At 51.3% G+C, this 15,757-nt stretch overlaps 1 protein-coding gene across 1 annotated transcript; it reads right to left on the reverse strand.

Moving 5' to 3' along the window:
* Positions 1 to 670: 670 nt before the first annotated feature.
* Positions 671 to 14,002, reverse strand: LOC136000691 (olfactory receptor 14C36-like). Its single transcript, XM_065654623.1, has 2 exons — positions 13,505 to 14,002; positions 671 to 901 (listed from the first exon to the last, which is right to left on the reverse strand). Exons 1-2 carry the CDS (start codon positions 14,000 to 14,002, stop codon positions 671 to 673), a joined length of 729 nt encoding a protein of 242 aa, XP_065510695.1.
* Between the last annotated feature and the right edge of the window lie 1,755 nt (positions 14,003 to 15,757).

The following is a 15,757-nucleotide window of genomic DNA, read 5'->3' on the forward strand; positions in this document are numbered from 1 at the left end:
GACACCAACTTCCTGGTGGCCCCAAAATGGATCCAGATGAACTTCCCTGGGAGAGCAGCAGTGGCCACTGCCCCTGGCAGGCCCCACCCCCAGACCCCGCCCACAGGCCCCACCCCTCCACTCACCAATCAGGAGGAGTTGACGGGAGATGTTGGGATCTTGGGTTTTCCAGCCTCCAGATGAGCTTGGATGAAGTTTGGGATATGTTTGAGGATCTCAGTTGGGATTCAACACCCTCCAGGTGGGACAAAGTTGGGGAGATCTTGGAGTCTTGGGGTTCAAAGTCGTCAGCGTGAGGTGTGACAACACTGGGGGAGATGGTTCAGGTCTTGGGTTCTCCATGCTCCCAGGTGAAGAGGGATGAAGTTGGGGAGATGTTTGCGGATCTTAGTTGGGGTTCAACATCCTGCAGGCGGCACAACACTGGGGAAGATGTTGGGGGTCTTGGGGTTCTCCACCCTCTAGATGAGGTGGGACAAAGCTGGAGAGATGTTTGGGGTCTTGGTTGGGGTTCAACATCCTCCATATGATGTGGGGTGAAGTTGGGGAGATAGTTGGGGTCTTGGGGTTCTCCACCCTCCACATGAGGTGGGGCAAAGCTGGAGAGGTGTTTGGGGTCTTGGGTTCTCTATTCCCCAGGTGGGACAACACTGGGGGGAGATGCTGGGTCTCAGCTGGAGTTCAACCTCCTTCGGGTGAGGTGGGGTGAAATTGGGGGAGATGTTTGGTCTTGGGGTCCAACATCCTCTAAATGAGGCGCGGTGAAGTTAGGGAGACGGTTGGGGTTGAACATCCCCAAGGTGAGGAAGGGGTAAGTTTGGGGAGAATTTTTGAGGTCTTGGAGTTCAACACTCTCCACATAAGGTGGAATGAAGTTGGGGGAGATGTTGAAGTCTTGGTTCTGGTTGGCCCAAGGGGTCCAGGCATGGGACATCGGGGCCTGGGTGGCCCAGTGGAGCTGGAGATGGGACATCTAGGCCTGGGTGTCTCAAAGTGTCCAGGGATGGGATATCCTGAGTCTTGGTGGCCTCATCATGTCCAGGGATGGGACATCTTGGCCTGGGTGTCCCAAAGTGTCCAGGGATGGGACGTTTTAGGTCTTGGTGGCCCAAAGTGTCCAGGGATGGGACATCCTGGCCTGGGTGGTCCATGGGTTGGGGCATTTAACATCTTGATGGCTCAAGATGGCTGCAAATGGGACATCTTGAGTCCAGAGAAGGGATGTCCTTGGTCTTATTTCCCCAAAGTGTCCAAGGATGGGACATCTTGGGTCTTGGTGGTCTAAGGGGTCCCAGGATAGTACATTTTCTGTATTGGCGGCCCAAAGTGTCCAGAGATGGGACATTTTATGTCCCGATGACCTAAGGGTTTCAGGGATGGGACATCTTGCACTGAGTGGCCCAAGGTATCCAGGGATGGAAAATTTTGTCTCTTGATGGCCCAAGGGCGCTGGAGATGGGACATTTTGGGTCCAGAGATGGCACATCCTTGGTCTTGGTGGACCAAGGGGGCTGGAGATTGGGCAGTCTGCATCTTGGTGGCCCAAAGTGTCTGGCAATGGGAAATCTTCGGTGCAAGGATAGGACATCTTGGCCTGGGAGCTCTGGGGCTCCAAGGGTTTGGACATCCTGGGTCTTGGTGGCCCAGAGAGTCCAGGGATGGGACATTTTGGGTCCAGAGATGGGACATCTTCACTCCAGGAAAGGGACATCTTGGTCTCGGTGGCCCAAAGTGTCCAGGGATGGGACATTCTGGGTCTTAGTGGCCCAAGGGGTCCAGTGATGGGACATCTTGGTCTTGGTGGACCAAGATGACTGGAGATGGTATATCCGGGTCTTGGTGGCCCAAAGTGTCCAGGGATGGGACTTCTTGTGTTCAGGAATGGGACATCTTGGCCTGGGTGGTCCAATGGGCCCAAGGGTTGGGACATTGTAGGTCTTGGTGGCCCAAGATGCCTGGCGATGGGACATTTTGGGTCATGGTGGCTTAAAAGTTCCAGATATGGGACATCCTGCATCTTGGTGGCCCAAAGTGTCCAGGGATGGGATATTTTGGGTCCAGAGATGGGACATCTTGGATCCAGGGATGGCACATCTTGGTCTCAGTGGCCCAAAGTTTCCAGGGATGAGACATCGGAGGTCTGAGATGGGGCATCCTGGCTCACAGTGGCCTTGGTCTTGGTGGCCTAAGGGGTCCAGGGATGGCACATCTTGGCCTGGGTAGCCCAAGGGGTCCAAGGGTTGGGACATTTAACATCTTGGTGGCCCAGGATGGCTGGAAATGGGACATCTTGGGTCCAGAGGTGGGACATTCTGGGTCTTGGTGTCCCCAAAGTGTCCAGGGATGGGACATTCTGGGTCTTGGTGTCCTCAAAGTGTCCAGGGATGGGACCTTCTAGGTCTTGGTGGCCGAAGGGGTCCAGGGATGGACATCCTGCTCTGAGTAGCCCAGGGGATACAGGGATGGGAAATTTTGGCTCTTGATGGCCCATGGGGGCTGGAGATGGGACAATTTGGGTCCAGGGATGAGATATCCTGGGTCTGGGTGGCCCAGGTGGTCCAGGGATGGGACATCTTGGTCTTGGTCACCTAAGAGATCCAGGGATGGGAAATTTTGCCTCCTAATGGCCTCGCAGAGTCCAGGGATGGGACATCTTGTTGGCCTAAGGGTTCCAGGGATGGGACATCACGGGTCTGGTTGGCCCAAGGTGGCTGGAGATGGGACATCTTGGGTCCAGAGATGACACATCTTGGTCTTCGTGTTCCAGAGTGTCCAGAGATAAGACATCTTGGTCTTGGTGCCCAAAGTGTCCAGGGGTGGGACATTTGAGGTCTTCGTGGCCTAAGGATCCAGAGATAGGACATCCTTTGCCTTGGTGGCCCAAAGTTTCCAGGAATGGGACATCTTGGCCTGGGTAGCCCAAGGGGGCTGGAGATGGGACATTTTGGGTCCCGGGATGGGACATCCTGCATCTTGGTGGCCCAAAGTCTCCAGGCATGAGACATCTTGGATCCAGGGATGGGACATTTTAGGTCTTGGTGGCCCAAAGTGTCCAGGGATGGGACATCTTGATCTTAGTGGCCCAAGGTTGCTGGAGATGGGACATCTTAGGTCTTGGTGTCCCCGAAGTTTCCAAAGATGGGTCATCCTGGGTCTTGACGGTTTCATGGGGTCCAGAGGTGGGATATCTGGGCCTGGGTGGCCTAAAGTGTCTAGAGATGGGACATCTTGGATCCAGGGATGGGACATTTTAGGTCTTGGTCTCAAAGTCTCCAGGGATGGGATATCCGGGTTCTGGCATGGGACGTTCTGGCTCTCGGTGGCCCAAGGGGTCCAGGGATGTGACATTTTAGATCTTGGTGCCCTAATGGGTCCAGGGACAGGAAATTTTATCCTGCGTGGCCCAAGGTATCCAGACATGGGAAATTTTGGCTCTTATTGGCCTCACAGTTTCAGGGATGGGACATAGCGGCAGAGAGAGCGGCTCCAGTAGCAGTGCCAGCCATGGCAGCGTTTCCAGCTGCGGCGACATCTCCTCTTTCACCAGGACCAGGTCACGGTGGAGTGCCCACCTCCCTGTCCTGCCAGAGGATGCAGCTTTGCAACCCCCGGCCCTGCTTTTAAAGGGGTGCCTGGGCAGGGCCCTTTGTGACATCACCAGTGACATCACAATGCCCCACTGTGTCAGTTGCACATCCCCCTGAGATCCAGAGCCTTCAATGGGGCAGTCGATGGCTCCTTCGCACCTTTTGTGCCCCACTGTGCCTGTCCCCACGTACACACCAGGGTGGTACCAAGGTGCTGACAGTCACATCCTCCCCTGCCCTGGGCAGGGTGACTTCACCTGCACCAGCTGGGGGGGCAGGAGGGGTGGGACCCTCAGTCAGTTGACAGGGTCCTCAGCAAAGGAGGTGCCCAGAGAAGCTGAGAAGCTTCTGGACTATGTTGTAATGCCCACAGCCTGTCACGTCCTGCCCTCAGGTATGAGTGCGGAATGGAGAGAATGCAGGTTCTAGTTTTCCTGTTTCTGGGAGAGTTTCATCCTTGGTGGAGAAGGGAGCTGAAGGTGTAACAGGTAGGACTTCTTTCATGCTCTGTGAATGTTCTTTTGGATCATGCCACCTTGATACCAGTTTACTCAGTTTATCAAGGGGTAAGTACGTCCTCCATTATATCTCCGGGAACTCCCTTTTTAATTCCCAAAATCCACCATTGTTGTCGGATCTTAGGTTGTTCCCTCTTTCCTCTTCTAATATGCGGATGCTTCTTTCTTGGAGCACTGGTAGCAGCAGCAGTACTGGTCGAAAGGGGCAGATTCTTGACTTCAACATGACAGATTACTCTCGACCTTTCTTCTAGGATTTTTACAGGGCCATATTTCCTATTATAATGTATCAACTCTTGTGCTGCTTCCCCCCACATCCACACCTTTTTAGTATTTGGTTGGTTGGGGGAAGTCGGGGCAGGGGTGAACAGTGAATCAATGGTAGTGTCAGGTCCATCCCTCTGGCTCCCGCTTCTGGTACCCTGGCTTCTGATCAAACCTTCCAATCTTTCTACTGGGCTCATCAATGCGATTGTCCTTTGAAGGTTTAAGTGTCTCTGGAAGTCCCCTTATCAAGGGACTCATCATGTCAGGACTCACTAGCAGCATCATTGAGGATTCACATTTGGGAATCAATTTTCTTTCATGTATCATTTGCAAGCAGGCTGCTTTGTGTGCACTTTCTAGCAATTGATCAGGTGTGCCAGTGACTGCCAGGGGCTCTCCCCTGTCTAAAGGGTTTAGCCCTCCAGCCCAATAAGCAGCTCGCTGGGTTAGGGACCATGGGGCACGTCTGTCACCTGTTGTTGGGAAAACCTCACACCTCCAGTAACCATTAGCTTCCTGTTCACTTAACTGAATTTGGTCTCCCCCAGTTAGGGATACGTGCCACATGTACTCCATTTCAGGTTCTTTAGGGAGGCAACTGTACTCTCTCTTTAGCTTGGTCAGCTCGGTGGCAGTGTAAGGTGTTTGCTTAGTTATAATGTGAGGGTCAGTATCCTCTTCATTTGCATGAAAATATTCTGTTTTCACTAAGGGTCTCACATGTGGGTATTCCTCATCACGTTTTCTTGTCTTCTCCAATTCTTTCTGAGGGTAAATTTGGTTTATTTGTTGGATACTTTTCTCCTCTAGCTGCCGCTCCCTCAGCACTCCTGTGCTTTTTAAACATTCCTCCTTTAGTGTGGCTTTTAATAAGCGATTTTCTTCCCTCTCTTTTTCTAACTGTTGTGAACAATTTCCTAATTATTCTTCTAAACTAGAGGTTGTTTTTTGCAAAATCTGCACCAGATTTTCAAGGGATTCTATAATTTTGCTTTCATTACTATGTTGCCTGAGGCAATCTTCAATCACTGCGACTAGGCTGGCTCCTCGGACAGCACAGACTATAGCTTTGTTCTTATCTGATCTAAACTTAGACTTAGCCTGTAGAGAAATCACTCGGTCCACTACAATCTGTAAATCAGCCCAATTATCACGAGCCCAGTCTTCTCCAGGTACGGAGGGTCGAGCCCCATACTTTGCTAAAAGTGTATAGAGCGAGTCTTGATCTTTCCCTAACCAAAAATCTTGATTATCAGCCTTTTCAGTCATTCTTATTATGAAGGGACCCAACCCACTTCAGGAAGGGACAACTTAGTTACACAAAAGCACAGCAACTGCTGTGTCACCCTTCTCTTTCCCGAGTGGTTGAAGGGGCCAAAAATCTGCTATGGGAAGGCTCAACATAGTTACGCGAAGACACAGGATTTCACCTTCACTCTCCCTGGCAGGCAATTCTCATCAACATGAGAACAACACCTGTTTTTGCACTTTGAGATCCGAGAGACAGCGCCCTCAACTCAAGTTTGGAGCACTCAACACCAAGGTGTGTGTGGTGTGTGGGAAATCTGAATCGCCCCCCTTGCTTTCTGGACACCTCTCACCTTATCGGGTGTAGGGCCAGGTGTGGATGGAGTGAAACTTTCTTCCCCTATTATAGACCACACAGTACTCCTGTCCATGACACAAATTTAATGTCACAGTCCATTCGTTGATGGACTCGTGATGGTTCATTTACTTTGATCTCGAAGCGACCAAAATGCCAAGGGGTTATAATCCAACCAACCATTGTTAACTTTATTATTTTGTCTGTAAATCGGCACGCGATAGAGAAAGTGGAGAAAAGAGAAAGAGAAAAAAAGGGGGAAAGAGGATTAGCTACCACCACGAGTTCCAAAGGCGTCCCTATGGTCTCAGGTCCCGAAAGCAGCATCCTGCCGGTCCTCCATCATGATGTGTGATCCTTTGGTGGTGTGAGCTCCATGATGTCCACTTGGGAATTGTCTTTTATGCATCTTCGCCCCGCCTCGCTCCCATGGATTGTGGCCAATCTCTGCCTTTGTTTCGCAATCCAGGCTGAACTGCGCAGGCCTGAAGAGTCCCCGCTTCGCTTGCCAGAGCCTGTCTGTGCCTGCATCGCCTCGGTTCAGGGGTCTCTTACTGGTCCATTGGGTGACCTCAAGCCCTTCGTCAAGCCTCTGCGCTTGCTCTTCTTCATTGGCCTTAGTAGCAGGGAGGAGGTGGGGGCAAGTTTGGCTGAGGCAGCAGGTGAAATCCATCTTCTGGACAGCAGTTATTGTCCCCAGGTCGGAGAGACCTGTACAACACAATTCTTTTCCTCAGGCCTCTCTCCAAGCCATTGTCCAATTCTTTCTGTCAGCGTATCTGTTCTCCAAGTCCCTGATGGCGATGTTCAGGCAAATACTGTTCTTTGGACCGACTCTTACAGGAGGCCATGGAGAACACGCAGCCAGGCTCTTCACCATGGTGCGTGGTAGAAGAACAGAAGAGAATGCGTGGAAGGTGAGAGAGGTTCAGCCAGGACATAAGGAAAAGCTTTTTCCCCAGGAGCTCAGCCAAGTGCTGTCTCAGGTCACCCAGAGAGGCTGCACAGGCTCTGTCTTTGCAGGTTTTCAATCTCTGATTGAATCAAGGCTTGAACACCTTGGTGTGACCCAGTTTGTGACAGGTTGGACTGCAGACTCCTGAGGTCCCTTCAACCTCAGTTCTCTTACAATCCCATTGTGATGTTGGACTCTTTTCTAACAGAAGCAGAGCAGATGATTATGGGCCATGAATCCAGCTGTGCTGTAGGTGACCATCTAAACCAACATCTCAACCAGTGAACCAGTCAACAGCTCAGTATGACTCGCTCTGGGCAAAGTGTGAGGAGTCCTGGGCAGGGAAGGTTTAGAAGGCATGGGACGCTATGCAAGACACAAAATGATCTTGGCTTAATGCCTGTGGGCCCATCGGATGTCAGTTAATGTCAATGAAAATTAAAATAAGAAGAACTGAAGACAAAGATCCAAAGCAAAGGAAGGTGTCAACATACTTGTCTTTATTTTTCTTTCTTTTCCTTTTGTTTTTTAAGTCTTTGTAGGGGGGTTTCTTTTTCTTGAAAAGGAAAGAGTTTTTCAGAACTACAAATGGATTTAGGACACAAATGTCTCCAGCTACAGGGACACAGACACCTGGTGCCAGTGTAGATGCCCCAGGAACCCCTGCCCAGGCTCCACCTGCATTGCAAGGTGCTCTGGTCTCCCCCAGGTCCTCTGTGATAGATGCCAATCCCAGGCCAGCACCTCAGGTGCACTGGGGCCCCGAAAATGGCCCTGGCTTTTTATGGTGAGACAACTGATGACTGATGTCTGCCTGGAAAGCTGCACTTTGTTGTTGTTGTTGGTGGTTTGGTTTGGTTTGGTTTTTTTGGGGTTTTCTGGGTTTTGCTTGTTTGTTTTGTTTGTTTGTTTGTTTCTGGGGGTTTTTGTTTGTTTGTTTTTCAACATATTAAAACAAAAATTCCAAAACAAACAAAAAAAAACCCACCAGAAACACAAAAAATGCTAAAAAGTGAATTACCAGGAAGTGTACTAAGAGTACGAAAAGAAATATTGGTCTTCCCCTGTACTTCTATTACCAACACTCTATTATTTCATTTCCCTCATCATTCAGGAGTTTCCACCTCTCCTGATTAAATGTCCATGTCAAAGGACAACTTCCCAGCAGACTGTCTGGACGTTTGCCCTTCCCAGTGCTCTCAGGTTTCCACCTCCACTTGCTCTTTGGTCATTCACTTGCCTCTCAACTGTCTGCTTTCTGCTTCAGAGCTTCAGGGAGTTACAAACTTGCCCCATTCTTCAGAAGTCTAATTAACATGGTAGTTAACGTGTTAATTGTGTTTATTTCTATCCTTTCCTATCTCTCTGTCTAAAACAGTTCTTGTGGGGATGTCCCGTGTGGATGGTGGACCTCATTAGACCCAGCTTACACACACAGTTGAGGAAAGTGTTTTAGTGTTTATGAAATTGTGTAGTGTTTACACAGGAGAGCAGGTGGGAGCTGGTGTGCAGGAGCTGCAGCATCCACCTGCAGAGCTCAGTGGAGAAGTCTGATGTGAGGAAAAGTGATGCAAGTCCCAGGTGGCCAATGAGGGAACGGGCAGACTGGGGGTGGGCGGTGAGGAGCAAGGGTGTCCATACAGTGTCCAGCCTCAAGAGACCATTCTCCTGCCTGTCCAGATGGCTTCAGGAGACCCTCTGGATCAATGTCCATTGCAGAATGCTGCTGTCACTTCTTCTACACACTGAAAAATGACAGAAAATACCCTTGAAAGAAAAACCCCTCCTTTATGAAATCTTCTTTGAAGTCTTCATCAGTAAGTGTCCCATTGAAAGCTCTCCAGTTAGTTCTACAAGTCTTGAAGATTGGAAGAAAATTAGGAAAGAAACATGGCTTGTTAGGGCTTTCTGTGTTTTAATGAGCCCCATGGCATATTTGGTGCTGAGTCCATGAACCTCAGATACCAAGGACAGACTGAAGAATCTCCTCAAGAAGTCCAAGGCAGAAGCAAAGCCCAAAGTACCTTGAAGCATTAATGGGCCCCACTGAGGGCTGTTACTGACAAAGCCTCCCCAGGGACTCGTTAGAGCCGATAATTGGAGGCAGTGATTGCATCAGGCAAAGGCAAAGTGCAGCAGCTCTGATGCTGAGAAAACCCTTGATTTGTTTGATGAAGGACAATGGCCAAGCCCTGACCCCCTGCCCCTGGGAAGGGAGATCCTGTCCCTCACGTGTGTCTCAGGGCTCTTCCTGGGGATGTGGGGATGATGCCCAGTGCAGGACAATGGTGTGACACTCCCTGGGGGGTGCAAGGAGGCAATGGGGCGCCATGGCCATGACAACCATGTGTCTCCTCTTCGGCCTCGCTGTCAGGGACATCGGCCATTGCCAAGGGGACAAAGACCTCGGGGCTTTCAGGGACATCCAGCCTTGCCAGCGCCCTTGGCCATCTCCACCACAGTCCATCCTACACTGTCCCAGGCCTGTGGCTGTTTCCCCACAGGCTGCAGACACCCCATGCGCTTCCCCACCATGTTCTCACCCCAGTGTGTCCCCACCTGTGCTGCTGTCTCTCCATCCCCACCAGCTGTTCCTTGAAACACAAAGCCATGGCTGATCCAGAGTCCTTCTGAATGACCACAGCGCTGCGCTCAGAATGACATTTCTTTACCCTGAGGTCCACTCTGGACCTCCAGAGCTGCAGTTTCTGATGGTTTTCCTTTCTCATGCTGTTTCCCTCTACCAAAAAAAAAAACCCAACAAACCCAAAAAAGTGCCATCATCTTGGAAAGTGATTTTCAAGATTTCTGAAGCTACTAGTACTCTTTCTTGTCATGGTTTTACCACAGCCACCAACTAAGACCATGTAGCTGCTCACATCCTGCTCTCAGTCTCCAAGTGGGATAAGGGAGAGAACTGAAAGGGAAGGGAGAAACTTGTGGGTTTAGAAAAAAAAATAAGACAATAAAAATAATAAAAATAATACACTACTACTGATAATATACTTACACTAAAACATACATAAAGTAAAATATATGATGCTCAGCACAATTCCCCACGTAACTCCAGCTGTGCCAAACAGACAGCCCAAGAGAAGGGAGCACCCTGGTCCTGAACAGCTGATACCAGCAAGAGAAAGTAAAAGTGCAAAAGGCAGACAGGCCCAAGGGCCAACTGAAAAACAGCAAAACATCATAAAACTGAACTAACACTGAACTCCCAATAGAATGGAACTTCCCAACAGAGCTAACCAAAGTAGTCGGAAAACCAAAATCAACTAGCTGGCAAAGGCATCTCCAGCTTTATACTGGATGATGTTAACGGTACTATACTGCATGATGTTAACGGTAGAGAATAGCTCGTTGATTGACCTGGATGTCAATCAAGGTGCTGTCCTGTCTGTGCCCCCTCCTACCAATTTGCACCTGCAGCTGGACTCCAGAGAAGTCCTTGGTTTCACTGACAATAGTCAAGGTAAATTAAATGGAAATAGATACATTAAATTAAGAAAATATACTCAGTGCAATCCCTCATGTAACTCCAGTCACACGGAACAGCCAGTCCTGCAGAAGGGAACACCTTGGTCCTGAACAGCCGATCCCAGCAAGAGAGAGCAAAAAGGCAACAGGCAGAAAGGCCCAAGGGCCAACTGCAGAATGGCAGAATGGCAAACGACCGAACTGACATCCAACTCCTGACAGAATGAAACTTCTGAATGGAACTAACCAAACCAGCTGGAAAACCCAAAGTAACGGATGTAACAAGCCCTAAAAGCTGGCTCCAGCTTCAGACTGAGCATGATGCTAATCATAGGGAATATTTCATTGATCAGCCTGCATGTCAATCCAGGTGCTGTCCTGTCTGTGTCCCCTCCTGCCAATTTGCATCTGCTGCTGGATGGCCAAAGAAGTCCTTGGTTTCCCTGACAACAGCCAAGATATCAGTGAGTTCTGACATTCCTTTCATACCAAATGGCAAACACTGTAAAGCTGCTAAAAGAAAAAATTATCTCTAACCCAGGGAGGAAACAGCGTTATCTCATTATTCTCATAGTAAATCTAAACAAAAGACTGTAGTAGCTATGAAGGAGAGAGATTCAAAATGCATGAAGAAAATTAAGTCAATCTCAGTAAAAACAGCACGTTTCCTCAGCCTCCACTTCACCGGGCTAAAGAAGTTTGGGTCTCTCAACATCTCCACACATGACCCAGACTGTCTCTGGCCACACGACAGCTCCTCCCCGTTCCTCCAGAAGGGGGAACCTCCCACTGGGACACCCCGCTCCAGATGTGACCACACCAGTGCGGAGTCAAGATGGACAATAACTGCCCTTGGCTGGGTGGCCACGCTCCTCCCAGTGCAGCCCAATGTGCTCATGGGCATATTCCTGTTTAGCACCACGGAGAACTGACTGAACATCCAGGCTCAGAGGGTTGTGACCAGCGGCACAAAGCCCAGCAGGAGGTACCATGGGGAGCACTGAAGGACACCGTACTACCCAACATCTCCTCCCCACAGGTGTCTCTTGGGTCCCTGGAACCACCTCAGTGACAAGGGGGAGAGCACTGCCTGTATGGGGTGGAGGAGATGGGGTCTGGAATGAGGGTCCTGGGGCAGTTTCTCCTGGTTGTTCATGCAGCAACAAGCTGGGCTGGATATTTGGAGAGAGGAACTCTTCCTAAGGGCCTCCAATGGGCATGGGGATGGTCTACAGTTTCCTGCATGCTGCCTTTTCTGGTGGAGATCACAGAGGCTGCCGGCCCTTTAGAGGACCCAGAACAGGCCTTGTCCTTCCTCTGGTCACAGCTGGACCCCAGTTCTCCAGCTCGGCCCCAGCTCAGGAGCCTTGTCTAGGGGTGACTTTTGGGGTAAGGTTGACAAGAGGGGTGCAAAAGTTTGTCTTAAGGACATGTGATGAGCACCAGGACTGAAGTACCAGAGCAAAATGATGTGGCTTCTGGGCGAATACTTTCTTCGGTGCAAATCCCGAAACAGAGTCCCAGACTTGCTTTCCATGCCACCCTTCACGAGGAATGATGCACTAAGAGATGGCAAGTGGGGGACACCAATCCTTCTCCAGCTACTTCCCGGGCCTGGTGAAGCACCAGGACAGCAAGGACTTCTGGCCCTGCACCCTGAACTCTGGGTATTATCTTGGGGCAGCTGAACACCAGCATTTTTCTCTCCAAGGCAATTTCCAGCCCCGGTCAGCTCCTATCTGATCTCCCCCCATCCCTCCTCTGATCTGGTCTGGTGCTCCTGGCCCCTTCCCTGTGCTCCCCACAGGGCCCCAACCTGGCACTGATGCTCTACAGAGCAGGTTGGCTGCAGGACCAGGGGGTGACTCCACACTGGTTGTGCTGCTCAGTGAGGGACACAGATGCAACTGCATGGGCTGCACTGTCACTGAGCTCTTTCCCGGGGGTCTAAAGCTCTGGAATGGGTTCAGAGCATTTCTTGGGACTCATTGGATTTTCCACTCATTTCAGTTCAGCAATCCCTTCCTTGCCCTTCAGGTGCCTGGAGATTGGTGCAGGAAGACACGGCCTGTGCCTTTCCCAGGGATGGAGGTAGGCTGACCAGCCCGTAATTCATCAGATTCTCCTTCCTGCCCTTCTTGAAGATGGGTTTGACATCCTCGTTTCCCCAGGATCTCAGAACTTCTCTGATTCTGCTGTCACTTTTGAAAGCACAATCCGGAATCATGGGCAAGGGTGATGTAGCAGACAGGAGCACTTGCAATGAGCCTGTCCAAGGCAGCTGAGATGAATCTCACTGGGCCAGTGGGGTTTGTTCCTGGAGTCACACACAGAAATGCCAGGGTTCCAACAGGCATCCATCTCTGAGCCGGTTTGAGGACTCCTTATGCACCCAGGGATGTTCAGAGAGAGAGTCTGTCCCTTTTACACACAGAGGAAGGAATCACTCTGTTTCTCTGGCCTCCTGCTGCCACTCCCAAGGGACGGGAGGCACCTCAGCCTGAGGCCAGCTCTGTCACACAAGTGCCCATTGCCTGTCCCTGCCTGCGCTCACAGGACTGACACACAGCAGGACGGTGACCAGGCTGCCAGAGCACTCAGGCCTTGCACCAACACAAGGGATGAGAAGGAGAGTGTGGGAGTGGAACGAGAACAGCTCTGGAAGGCCAAGCACTGGTGCTCCCTGGCAGGGCTGCCAGCCTGGACTCTTTTCCCCTCCTCCCATGCACAGGAACTGTCCCTGCAGCTGCAAACAGGCCTTGCAGGAAGGATATAGGGAAAATGAAGTCACTACAGGATGCTTTATTTTGTTTAAATACACACAGATCATGGCTCCTCATTTACACAGCCAGTGGTTAAAAAAGAAAAGGAGACAGTGAATTAGAAAGGGGATGAAAATGTTATCACAATTTAAAAAAAGGCTAATAACAACAGAAAATACAGATGAGAGACTGGACCTGTAACCAGTTACATTAAAACTGCAAAGTAGAAGCAGAAGAGCAGTTTATTGCTTCAGAAAACACTAAGATATGAGTTTCCACAGGGCATCCTTGAGCTCCTGGTTCCTCATGCTGTAGATGAGGGGGTTCACTGCTGGAGGCACCACTGAGTACAGAGCAGACACCACCAGGTCCAGGGATGGGGAGGAGATGGAGGGGGGCTTCAGGTAGGCAAACATGGCAGTGCTGACAAACAGGGAGACCACGGCCAGGTGAGGGAGGCACGTGGCAAAGGCTTTGTGCCGTCCCTGCTCAGAGGGGATCCTCAGCACGGCCCTGAAGATCTGCACATAGGACAGCACGATGAACACAAAACACCCAAATCCTAAAGAGACACTAACCACAATAAGCCCAGCTTCCCTGAGGTAGGCATCTGAGCAGGAGAGCTTGAGGATCTGGGGGATTTCACAGAAGAACTGGTGCAGGGCATTGCCCTTGCACAGTGGCAGTGAAAATGTATTGGCCGTGTGCAGCAGAGCATGGAGAAACCCACTGGCCCAGGCAGCTGCTGCCATGTGGACACAAGCTCTGCTGCCCAGGAGGGTCCCGTAGTGCAGGGGTTTGCAGATGGCAACATAGCGGTCGTAGGACATGATGGTGAGAAGAGAATACTCTGCTACTGTCAAGAAACCTAAGAAGACAACCTGGGCAGCACATCCTGCAAAGGAAATGGCCCTGGTATCCCACAGAGAGCTGGCCATGGATTTGGGGACAGTGATGGAGATGGAGCCCATGTCGAGGAGGGCGAGGTTGAGCAGGAAGAAGTACATGGGGGTGTGGAGGTGCTGGTCACAGGCTATGGTGGTGATGATGAGGCCGTTGCCCAGGAGGGCAGCCAGGTAGATGCCCAGGAAGAGCCAGAAGTGCAAGAGCTGCAGCTCCCGTGTGTCTGTGAACGCCAGGAGGAGGAACTGGGTGATGGAGCTGCTGTTGGACATTTGCTGTATCTAAGCATGGACACTGTCATAGGAGGAAAAGATAGTGACAATTTAGGGGAGACTTCTCTGGGAAAAACCAAAGCCATTTCCCACAGACCCTTCCACAAAAAGACCCTTTTCTTTTTCCAGGAGAACGTCCCGGCTGGAGCCCTCGTCAGTGCTTGATGAGTGTGCAATGAAGAGCAGGGTCTCTGCCCAGGGGCTCTTGAGGAGTCAGCCTGAGCCTGTGTGATGGGGTGGGGCAGGGGCCAGTCCTGGGGTTCAGCTTTGTCAGATGGAACCGCTCCTGCTGCAGAAGGGACTGTCAGCATCTGTACCCGCAGGGCTGAGAAACTGAGTTTGAGAGGTTTGGCGTTTCTACAGCTCCTTCTCCCCTTCCACCCTGGAGAGTGTTCTTGGGTGCCAGAAACCCTCAGCATTTCTGCTGCACTCAGGGAGAACAGAGCGAGTCCTGCGAGACCAGAGGATGCCTGTGGGTCAGTGCAGAGTGAGGGCAGCTGCTCTGTCCCTCCGTCTTCCTCCATCTGCCCTGGGCTGGCACCTTTCTGAGATGGAGGCTGATCACACTGCCATGTTACCCTGAAAAGCCATTGGGCACTGCTGAGAGCAGGGGGATCCACCTCAGACCATGACATGTCCCACCCTTTCCTAAGGTCTCAGCCTGTTTAGCTCGGGATACACACACCTCATTCAACCAACCAAACAGCATTTTGTCTGTCACAGCTTCTCCTTGGAGCCTTCAGATACCACACAGATGCTGTAGGACTGGTTTGCATCCTGGAGGATAGTTCAGAGCATCTATGGAAACTCCCAGGAGATATCCAAGTGTCCTAATGATGCCATCTGATTCAGGGAGACTCAGCTCATTCCCCAGCCCCACACACTGCATTGCCCACAGCCCCACAGGGCAGAGGAAAGCTGGGACACGTGTTCCCGTGGACACAGCTGCAGGAAAGGACCCACAAGATCAGGCTGTGACTCTGCAGCTGAAACTCCCATCCCCAGAGAGCCTGACAGCAAGAACCAGATCACAACAGCAGTGACCCAGAGCAGTGGAGCAAGAAGGAAACTGCGGTGAGGGTGGGTGTGAGAGAGGCCAGGGCAGAGGCAGCCGGGCACTCAGACAGCGTCACCCTTCCCCAGCTGTGCAGCCACCTCCCACATACCAGCATTGCCGGGCAGCTGCTCTCAGCCCCTGTGCTCTGCAGAGGGAACTGGAGCTCTGGCTGCACAGGAGCTGCTTCATGCCTTGGAGCCCCCGGCCCTGAGGGCAGAGGCTTTGCTGGGTGGGAGAGGAGGTGAGGGGGCTGCTCACAGGAGGGATCTGCACTGCGGGGATCATACGGAGTTTTCTGTGTTCTCCCTCCCATAACAATTCCGGGGTTAGTTTCCTCTCCTTTCTGATAATTT

Source organism: Caloenas nicobarica, chromosome 34 (genome assembly GCF_036013445.1).
Source record: "Caloenas nicobarica isolate bCalNic1 chromosome 34, bCalNic1.hap1, whole genome shotgun sequence".
Lineage (NCBI taxonomy): Eukaryota > Metazoa > Chordata > Aves > Columbiformes > Columbidae > Caloenas > Caloenas nicobarica.